The sequence below is a fragment of the Malus sylvestris genome, chromosome 8 (assembly GCF_916048215.2).
Source record: "Malus sylvestris chromosome 8, drMalSylv7.2, whole genome shotgun sequence".
Lineage (NCBI taxonomy): Eukaryota > Viridiplantae > Streptophyta > Magnoliopsida > Rosales > Rosaceae > Malus > Malus sylvestris.
This window is the reverse complement of record NC_062267.1, coordinates 7,443,527-7,454,558: the sequence shown is the minus strand read 5'-3', so window position 1 is coordinate 7,454,558 and position 11,032 is coordinate 7,443,527. Positions and strand designations below refer to the sequence as shown.

Below are 11,032 nucleotides of genomic sequence, written 5' to 3'. Positions count from 1 at the left end.
CCAATCACAATTGTGACATTTCGACTAATAATACATATTAATGTGTTAGCAGAAATATTTGTCCACATTATGAGTGCGAGCTTTGTCGCAATGGAAAATATGTTCCTTTATGATCGAAAGGTTTGAGTCGTGAAAACAACCGCTTTACAAAGTAAAGGTAAAGATCCGTATGATAAAGTTCCTCCCCTCCCTCCCCTGACGAAAAGCAAAAATGCTTCTTGACTCGGGTCCCCTTATTTGTCCACATTATGCCATGGGACTGTACTCATTTTTTGTTCAAACTTCTGTACTGCAAATTCCTACAAAAATGGAAAAATGAGGTTATATCTCAGTTTTGGCCCACCAAAAAAAATGTTTGGCACGCTGCAGGATATGGGGTGGTGCCATGGATTTCTGACTAGGATAATCTAGCCGACCTCCTTTGTCTACAACATTTTATGTTTTATATGTATGTATTGGATATTTTGATCCTAATTTCCATGTTTGGTTCTTTGATTTGATTAATTTAACCCAATAATACAACTATCACAATCTCAGTTTTCCGTTAAGGTTAATTGCGCTTTTAAAAAAGTAAAGTTGAGTCTATTGACTATATTTCGACATTTTTCGTGTTATTAACCTTAATATCGACATAAGTTGAGACTTACACTCTAATATCGAAGTTTATGTGTAAATCCTAATATCAATAATGTATTAACGACAAATTTGCATTTTTAAATATACCGTTGATAATTAATCAACATCTACCATCAAAATCAGAATGCATACCTTCAATAACTCTTACCTTTGATGCCATTGATGGCTCTTTCTCATCTACTTTGTAACAGTTTCTTTAAATCCATCAAAATTTGTAAATCCACAATGCAACCACCACGAGGGCTTTTAACCACTGCCTAAGTAATGTGCATTACTGTTTACCAGACTTTAGACTGCTGAAGTTTGTATGGATTTAGACCCATAATTGAAAATTCCGTCAAATTCTCTACTAATTATTAGCACGTGAGCCACACAAATGAGTCTAAATTGGAACTCTCCGTTAATCGTTAGAACGTGAGGCTAACATGTGAGGTTGACTTTATCTTTTTAGCCTCACATGTGAGCTTCATGTGCTAATAATTAACAGAGAGTTCATGAATTTTTTAATTTTGAATCTAAATCATAACCGAGCTCACCGCATGAACTTAAATTCTAATTTTTTTACATTAAAAACTATCTTCTGATTATCATATCACTACGGAAACTATTAATCGCATTACGCCATTTAAGTATGAACTATGAATAGGACACGATGCACTGGTTTTTTTAAGAAGTCACACTGGAACACGATCTCTTGAAGTGAGTTTTTTTTTCCTTAACTGCCACAAATTCTGTAAAATGTGGGACCATCATCATCGGAGTCTATGAATGTGTGTTGTGTTCTGAGCCCGAGCCCGAGCTATCTGACTGGAAAGAGTGCGCCCAGCAAGGTTAGGATTTGGATTCTCTGCCCTCCCATTTCGGTGCCCTCCCGTGTCCTCCTGTTTTGTGTGGTCACGGTTAAGCCACTTTAATATTTTATATTATTTTTTTATAAAAATAATAAAACAAAAAGAAATATTAATATAAAATGTTAACGTGGCTTAACCGTGACCACAAAAACAAGAGGGCACGGAAAAGGTACCAAAATTGGAGGGCAGAGAATCCAAATCCGCAAGGTTATGGACTCTAAATTGCCATGTGATGTGGGAGACCACAAGCTGGCTGCGTCTAATTTGTGTGGGACTGTCCTTTCCGTCGACTCGCTTTACTCCTTTGGGTCCTCCCTAATGCCTCTCTACTGTCACTTTTCACACTCGATCGCCCCCCATTGTCTATAGACGCACTTGCCCTGCTAAATACCGGATTTGGGACATTTGTCGACGTTTGGGCTCCGCGTATTAATAACTGTATACGTATTATAATTCGAGTGAATTTTATTAAAGGCAACCTTGACGTTAATCGTCCAAAGCATGACTTGTTTTTTTATTACAAGAATTATATTTTGTATGAGTTGTCCATGTGCATGTGAGTATTTGATCCTTGACTTTTGTCATCCTCTCAAAGAGTTTGTTAACATTTGACAAAAAGAAAAAGAGTTTGTTAACATCATTCGCTCTTGTGAACTATACTTTCTACGTCTTTATTGAATGTAGACGAATAATCATAAGAAATGTTTGTAATTGTGTTTGACACCAAAAAAAAAAAAAAAAAAAAAACTTAAAATACTCATGTCATAAAAATATTTTATCTCATCGAGAAACAAATACTTTTTCACATATTCAGTTCCAAACGAGCCCCTTTCAGTCTAGTTTGCCCAAACTCCGATTAATAAAAGTTGAAGACTCAATGTCACGTGGCTCCCTGTGGCTAGAGTACGCTATTGCCCGTCGCTTTTACTTACCAAATTCCCGCCCCAAAACGGCACCGTCAAACCAACCCATAACAGAAAAAAGGGCAAAGGTGACAAATCACACCCGGACACAGTCCCTTGCGGGAAAGGTGTAGGACGAGAGACCGTTGCAAAAGCAGAAGAAGGGGCATTTTGGGAAAGAGTGGGACGAAAGTTTGGGGAAGGGAAGAGCTGTGTGAGTAGTGAAGCGGAAGGAAAATGATAGTGGTGGTTGTGCCCCCAGCAAGCAGTTGCCCGCCCATTTCCCCAACTACCCTTACGGTCCCCATTTTCTCTTACTATTTTTACTTTCTCTCTCTAACACTCCCTCCTCACAACCAGCTGTTCAGCTTTCTCTCTCTACTCTCTCTCTCTCTCTCTCCTTTTCTTTTCTGGTTCTTGTAGTTGTCGTTTCACTTTCCAAGTCTCTCAAATTCTCTCCCAATTTCTCAGGCAATGAGAACGGTTTGATCTCTCTCTCTCCTCCTGAATTGAATTCTCCAAGTGTCTCTCTCTGTGTCTTTCTCTCTCTAGCTATCTGGCTATCTTCCCCTGTAGCAATGGAAGCAGCAGGGGAGGATTGCTGCGTCAAAGTGGCGGTGCACATCCGGCCGCTCATCGGTGACGAGAAGCTTCAGGGGTGTAAAGACTGCGTCACTGTCGTCCCTGGGAAGCCTCAGGTACTCCCTCCGCGCTTTCACTCTCAGCCATTAATTCTACTGCAATCTCTCTCTCTCTCTCTAAGTAACTAATTGTGTTCTAGATTAACTAACTGAATTCGACGAATCGATCTTTTGGGAGATCTAGATCCAAATGTGCTTACTGGGTGAGCATCAGGATTGCATGCTTCACTCGGCAATTTGATTTCGGATCATAATTCACACTTTTACCTTAAATTCATCTACTTTATTGAGTTGTAGAATTATGTAGAACTGGGAGTTATTTGATTCGAGCGATATTCTAATTTAATCTAAACTACGGGGTTGGGGATTCGAGCACACTCTCGAGCCAACTTAGAACTGGGAATTATTGATTGGTTGACATTGGGAGCTAATGAGTAATGACTACATTTTCTTTCATTTCAATCCTGAAAACTCGTGACTTTTCATGGAAGTCAAAATTTCTTTATCGGGTTTGTTAATATTTTGGAAGATTTTCTGTTGGTTTTAATTATTTATGAGCAAAAAGGACCTCTTTTTGTAAAATTAAATAAATTTTCTCTTAATTTGGTATTTTAAGTGTATATGTTGGGTTTCAATCTTATGTACTCTCGGATTACTGGACATTTCAAGGTTCTTAACACCTAGAGCAATGCTGATGCATGCTACGGACCAAAAGCACGAGTATTTATGTTTAATCTCCGTGCTGATGCGACAATGGTGCAGGTACAAATTGGCACGCATTCGTTTACTTTCGATAATGTGTATGGGAGTACCGGTTCCCCCTCATCTGCAATGTTTGAAGAACGTATCGCTCCACTGGTTGATGGTTTGTTTCATGGATATAATGCTACCGTCCTAGCTTATGGTCAGGTAGTTATATTTTTCGCGGAGAGCTGAGATTGCGCGTCTGTAGTTTACACTCATTTGTTAAGCTTTCCTTACAATTTACTGGCCTATGGGTTAACCTTTTAATTCTACTGCAGACGGGTTCTGGAAAAACTTATACCATGGGCACTGGTTTTAGAGATGGTTGCCAATCGGGAATTATCCCACAAGTTATGAATGTATTGTTCAGCAAAATTGAAACTTTGAAGCATCAAACTGAATTCCAGTTGCATGTGTCTTTTATTGAGGTTTGTCAAAGTGTATACCATGGGACTATTTGTTATGTACCTGCATTACATTATTGAAATCTAACTTGGAGATTTTGATGCACAGATTCTAAAAGAAGAAGTACGAGACTTGCTCGATCCTAGTTTTTTGAGCAAACCAGAAGGTGCAAACGGGCATGTGAAAGCAGCATCCCCTGGAAAGTCACCAATACAAATTCGAGAATCATCAAATGGTGTTATTACTCTGGCTGGATCCACTGAACTCAGTGTTAGTACACTAAAAGAAATGGCTGCTTGCCTTGAACAAGGATCGTTGAGCAGGGCAACAGGGAGTACAAATATGAACAATCAATCAAGGTAAACTATGTGCCTTCCCTTTCGCTTAAGTTATATGTATTTCTCCTTAACTATGGAATGTACACCAAGTGGTAATTGTTCTTTGCTACGTGAAAAGGACTTTCATTTTTTCCAAAACTTTTGTTAAATGTCTAAAGACAATATTTTTTTACTTGTAATGCTTGAGAAAGAGTTGGTACATTTTAAAAAAAAAATTGTTTTATTATCATCTGTCTGAGATTCTATTGTCTACTAAGATGGATTCTTCAGTACGTGCCACTGGTTTCAATTAATGACTCGTTCCTTTTCTTTTTATGTTTATAGTCGTTCACATGCCATCTTCACCATTACATTAGAGCAAATGCATAAGGTCAACTCGGCATGTAATGGAAACAGCGGTCTTGATGGGAGTATGAACGAAGAATATCTGTGCGCCAAGTTGCATTTAGTAGATCTTGCTGGGTCTGAGCGAGCCAAGAGGACAGGTTCTGATGGCATGCGTTTTAAGGAAGGTAAATATCCTTCTTTTTATCAATTTGTGTGTCTAAAGCGCATTTCTGTTATACATTTTCATCTGGATATTCTTTTATATTAAACAGGAGTTCATATTAATAAGGGTCTTCTTGCCCTTGGGAATGTTATCAGTGCACTTGGTGATGAGAAGAAGCGCAAAGAAGGTCTTCATGTGCCTTATCGAGATAGTAAACTTACTCGGCTTTTGCAGGTTTGGTTCCATTAAAAAATTTGTAAAACTTTGTGGTAAAGTGTTTGACAAAATGTTCCATTAAATAAAATGTCCATGAAGCTCCTATTAACTTTTTCTGTTTTTATTATATTTGAAGTTTATACTAAATATAATGATTTTTTCAGGATTCGCTTGGTGGTAACAGCCGAACTGTTATGATAGGTAACTTTATTTGGTTTGAAAGTTGTAGTGTAGAAAGTTTAGTTTTGCTTAATGACAGGATACATGATACCTATCTGCATGGTACATGATACTACTATGTTTTTCCTTATGTCATACAGCCTGTATCAGTCCTGCTGATATCAATGCTGAGGAAACCCTGAACACGTTAAAGTATGCAAATCGAGCTCGCAATATCCAAAATAAGCCTATTGTAAGTTGTTCAGAATAAATGCTTATTCATGGTTTTCATTCAGAGTCGTTACCATTGTAGATACAGAATTTCTGCCTTTTGTAACGGTGCCATTTATGTAGCTTTTCTGATTTGTTGTAACAGGTAAATAGAGATCCCATGTCCAACGAGATGCTAAAGATGCGCCAACAGCTAGAGTTTTTGCAAGCTGAACTTTGTTCACGTGGAGGAGGATCTTCTTCTGATGAAGTACAGGTACGACTTCAATGAAGCTTTATGTCTGATTTTTTCCATTGACGGTCAGAGTTACCCGGCTGTATTATTGTATAGCCACTATTGTTCCATGAAAGAAAAACCGCAAATGATAAAACTGTGAATAATGTTTTTGTTACTAGGATAGATGTAATTGTTATTTCTTTCATATCTTAGGTATGAATATATAAGTTTCTAAGTGATTTTACCAATTATCTAGGTTCTCAAGGAAAGAATTACTTGGCTTGAAGCTGCTAATGAGGATCTTTGCCGGGAACTTCATGAATACCGCAGTAAATGCAATGGTGTAGAGCAGTGTGAAAGAGCTTCTCAATATGTGGTACACGCTCTAGTAGAAATTGACACATTTCTTTCATCTTGTTTCTTTCAAGTACTAATATATTTAATTTTGACTTGTAACTTGTCTTGGTTTCTTATTTCACTTTGTAAAAGTATATATTGAGCGTGTATGGTCAGCTAGAAAGACACGTTTACAAATCTAAAACATCATTTTACAGGATGGTAGCCCCTGCTCTGTAAAAAGTGATGGCCTAAAAAGGGGTTTGCAAAGTTTAGAATCGGCAGACTATCAAATGGGTGAAGCAATAACAGGTATCACTTATCTCTGGTTTAGGACTTTGCCGAAAACAGTTAATTCATAATTAAGTCATCTGCAACTGTGTAAATTTTGTTGTTTTTGTTGTACTATGCATGTAAGCACCTATAGGCTAGCTCATTTGCATCGGTAGTGTTGGGGAAGTTCTTTGAAGTGAAGATGTTTTTACTTAAAGCTATTTTATATACGGTAGGGTTTTCTATTTTAGCAGGAGATTCCCAGGACATTGATGAAGAAGTAGCAAAAGAGTGGGAGCACAACCTTCTGCAAAATACCATGGACAAAGAGCTGCATGAATTGAATAAACGTCTACAGCAAAAAGAGGTACCATTTGCGTGTGTGTATTGCTTTGTGTTAAATTAAAATCAAATTAATGTCTTCTCAGAATTTATGTGTAACATTGCATTTGACATCGGTGCAGTCAGAGATGAAATTTTTTGAAGGTTCTGACACTGAGGCACTCAAGCAGCATTTTGGAAAGAAAATTTTGGAATTAGAAGATGAGAAAAGAACTGTGCAGGTTAACATAAAGCCTTTATACTTGATGGTCTTATTATTGAGGGAACCAATATTCAAGTTTGTTCTTGTTTCGTACTGCAGCAAGATAGAGACCGTTTGCTCGGTGAAGTTGAAAATCTTTCTGCTGGTGATGGACAACCACAAAAGTTGCAAGATGTTCATACCCAGAAGTTAAAGGCACTTGAGGGACAGGTAACCATAATTCTTCTTACGATTGGATGACTATTTCTCTTTGGTTAAGCAGTGGACTTCGTTGTAATCCAATTGTGGCATCTTGTTTAATGTTTTATACCAGATTTCGGATCTTAAGAAGAAACAAGAGAACCAGGTTCAACTTTTGAAGCAAAAACAAAAAAGTGATGAAGCAGCAAAGCGGCTGCAAGATGAAATCCAGTCTATAAAGGCACAAAAGGTTTAGACTCATCACTCATATTTTTTTCCTATTAAGGCTAATATTTTCTCTGCATCTACTGATATTATTATTATTATTATATATGTATATATATATATATATATTTTTTTTTTTAAATAATAGGTTCAACTGCAACAAAGAATAAAACAAGAAGCAGAACAATTTCGGCAGTGGAAAGCCTCTCGAGAGAAGGAAGTGCTGCAGGTATTTACTTCCTTTCTTTTTCTTTTTCCACTGAACTTTTAAAGTTAAATGGAAGCTCACAAGTGGATTTTCATTTAAAAGGAAACATGTATTCTATGAATTATTATTCTGTATTAATTAATCTATCCGATGTAATGAGTGCGAATTGGAAATTGCAGTACGACTTAGAACCCAATTACCTGTATATTTACTTATTAAGTAGTTTAGAACCCAGTTACCTGTATATTTACTTATTAAGTAGTATATGCGTGTCTATAATTTTTATGAAGTGTGAGCACCTTCTATTTGGATTTATGCATCAATGCTCTAACAGTAAAGGGTGGAAATGAGTGCGTCCATGTTTTAATCATTTTCTAGTCTGAATTGGATTTCCTCTATTACTTATTGCTCTGAACTTTGATTTACGTTTTCTATAATAGCTACGGAAAGAAGGCAGGAGAAATGAATATGAAAGACATAAGCTGCAAGCGTTAAATCAACGCCAGAAAATGGTGAGTATATCTCAGTTGCTTTTTTCTCTTATTAAAACCAAATCAAATTGGGAATATTATCTCAATTGCTGCCTTCATCACAAGCTCTGTGGTACAAGACATTGAATTATGGTAGTTGAATTAAATACTGTCCATTCTTTCAGGTTCTTCAAAGAAAGACTGAAGAGGCTGCAATGGCTACCAAGAGGCTGAAAGAATTGCTAGAAGCTCGTAAATCTTCTGCTCGTGACAGCTCAGGTATGCTTTTCATTGCTGCAGTTCTGGACACTCGTTGCATTCATAATTGCATTTATTATCTCCAAGGAGCTATCGAAATATGAAATTCACCTTCATATGTAATTACCAAGTTTCTAAAATTACCTCATATGTGGAGAAATGCCTTTTTATAACATAGGGTCTTCACGCTTCACAGTTCACAGCACAGGTCTTCTCCTTTAATGTTAAACTTTCTAATTGTGTAAACTTTTACCAGTTGTTGCCAATGGAAATGGGACACATGTACAGGTAATGGTCTTTGATTCCTCTTCTTTTCGTACGTTTTCTGTTCTACCCTTTGGATTTTGAATCATTCTAACTCAAGTTGAACCACTAGGGCAATGAGAAATCCCTGCAACGGTGGCTTGATCATGAGCTTGAAGTTATGGTGAATGTACATGAAGTTCGTCATGAATATGAGAAACAAAGTCAAGTGTACGCATAAATATATGTTTGTTTAATACTGCATTTATCAGATATATTTTTGGAGATTTTAATTATTAAAAGCTGTGATATCCAGACGAGCTGCACTGGCGGAAGAGTTGGTCATGTTGAAGCAATTAAACGAATTTGCTTCGAAGGGCCTTAGTCCTCCAAGAGGAAAGAATGGCTTTGCCCGGTGTGTTTGATGTTAAACATTTGCGTATTTATAATTCTGTCTTCTTCCACATTTTATAGTCTGCAATCTGATGTAATGGTTAACATGAAACATATAGAATCATAGAAACTTAAAATTCCTCTCTCTGGTGGTTTATTTGTGTATTTTGTTTGTTCAGAGCATCCTCCATGTCACCTAATGCACGAATGGCCAGAATATCATCACTTGAGAACATGCTTAGCATAACATCGAACTCAATAGTAGCAATGGCATCACAACTTTCAGAGGCAGAAGAACGGGAGCGTGCCTTTACCAACCGTGGGCGTTGGAGTCAATTGCGCTCAATGGCAGATGCAAAGAACTTGCTTCAATATATGTTCAATTCTCTTGCAGATACAAGGTTTTTTTTTCTTTTTTGACCTAATGTTCTGGTGTGGTTTTACTTTACCTTTTGTTTTTCTTATGGAATTCTAAGTATCATTTCACATGCTGACAGGTGCCAATTGTGGGAGAAAGAAATGGAAATCGATGAAATGAAAGAGCATCTCAAAGAACTCGTAGGTTTGTTGCGGCAGAGTGAGACACGAAGAAAGGAAGTTGAGAAGGAACTGAAGGTGAGAGAGCAAGAGGTTGCAACTGCATTGGCAACAGCTGCCTCGGTGAGAATATTAGTCATTGTGTGAAGTTTCTTCTTGTACTCTTCTTAACCTTGACTCAAGTATGTGAAGGATTTTCTGTATATCTTTGTTACTTTTAGGCTGTCAATGATCAGGAGAACTCACGAAATTCACTGAAACACTTTGCTGATGACATGAATGGTCCCTTGTCGCCAATCTCCGTGCCAGCACAAAAACAGCTGAAATATACAGCAGGCATTGCCAATGGCTCAGTCAGAGAATCGATAGCTTTCATAGATAAGACACGAAAGGTCAATTTCATCCTCCTTTAAATTTTAGAGTTGTGACTTGTTTTCTGTCCTTGGCTAGGAAAACTAAGAAAGTGCAAGTTTCTGTTATTACAGATGGTACCCATCGGGCATTTGCCAGCAAAAAAAGTCGCAGTTATAGGGAAAGCTGGGAAGCTATGGAGGTGGAAAAGGAGTCATCACCAGTGGTTAGTCCAATTCAAATGGAAATGGCAGAAGCCTTGGAGACTCTCGGAATGGATTAGGCACAGCGATGAAACTATCATCAGGTCCAAACCTCGCTTACAAGCTCGGTCAAATGTGATGTAATGTTCTGCAGTCATCTGCCTATTGTTGCCCAAATTTCATCCTTGACCTATAAGCATCGTCCCAACGCATAGCATAGGGAAACCAAGAATCAAGTACAGGTACTATAATGTCACACAAATTATGATTGAGAATCTCATATCATTGAAATAACTTGTTCAGCAAGATAACTAAGCACATCGATTAACCTAGTTCGACTGTTTTGAATACTGCAGTGTGCTATAAGTAGCCGTTGAGGATCTTTGCTACTGTCAAGGATGGGATCATTATGGAAAGCATGGGGTTTTTATTGAAAGTTTTGGAATGGTTACTGCGCTCGGAGCATCTTGTAAATTTGTGTTAATGCTGCCGATGATATACTGTGTAGCTAGAAGATGACGCAATGGTGCAAGACTGCAACTGGTGGATATACTGGTGAACGGAGAAATCGAGCGAGCTGTGTAATGTTATAGTACATTTCTGTTGATAACAACATAAAAGGAGAGGAAACATCCTTCAAGTTTCAGAAATACGTATAAAAGGTCTCCGTCGTTTTCTTTTTTAGAATGTCGTTTGCGTGTAGCGTTTTCTGTTGCATCAAAGTTTTCGACGAAAGGGAAAACTCTTATAGATTTTTTTTTCCTTGTGTAAACACCGCAAGAGATTGCTTCTATTGTATGCATAATATCTGTAATAAAACAAATGGAATTGAATGAACGTCGCCGTCTTCTTTCCCCTTTCGTTTATATGGCGTTCGAAGATAACCCAAACGACAAGTTGAGGCTGTTTGAAAATTCCCTTGAAACGTATGAAATCATTCTTGGTTTGATGTAGCCGCAGCCGCAGCCGCGTAAGCCGAAG

The 11,032-nt window shown here is 37.7% G+C and overlaps 1 protein-coding gene across 2 annotated transcripts; it reads left to right on the top strand.

Annotated features, from left to right (window-relative positions):
* Nucleotides 1-2,726: 2,726 nt before the first annotated feature.
* Nucleotides 2,727-10,888, top strand: LOC126633054 (kinesin-like protein KIN-4A). Of its 2 annotated transcripts, none has more exons than XM_050303597.1 (26): nt 2,727-3,087; nt 3,793-3,939; nt 4,053-4,202; nt 4,288-4,538; nt 4,842-5,029; nt 5,117-5,241; nt 5,388-5,424; nt 5,544-5,635; nt 5,759-5,869; nt 6,087-6,206; nt 6,385-6,478; nt 6,694-6,806; nt 6,904-7,002; nt 7,083-7,193; nt 7,297-7,413; nt 7,537-7,617; nt 8,037-8,108; nt 8,252-8,345; nt 8,581-8,612; nt 8,701-8,798; nt 8,884-8,982; nt 9,140-9,361; nt 9,458-9,620; nt 9,719-9,889; nt 9,983-10,293; nt 10,408-10,888. In XM_050303597.1, the coding sequence occupies exons 1-25, from the start codon at nt 2,968-2,970 to the stop codon at nt 10,193-10,195; spliced, it is 3,120 nt and encodes a 1,039-aa protein (XP_050159554.1). In that variant the 5' UTR covers nt 2,727-2,967; the 3' UTR covers nt 10,196-10,293; nt 10,408-10,888. The 2 variants fall into 2 exon arrangements, with proteins under 2 accessions (XP_050159554.1, XP_050159553.1); XM_050303596.1 differs by having other exon boundaries at nt 6,691-6,806.
* Nucleotides 10,889-11,032: the final 144 nt, after the last annotated feature.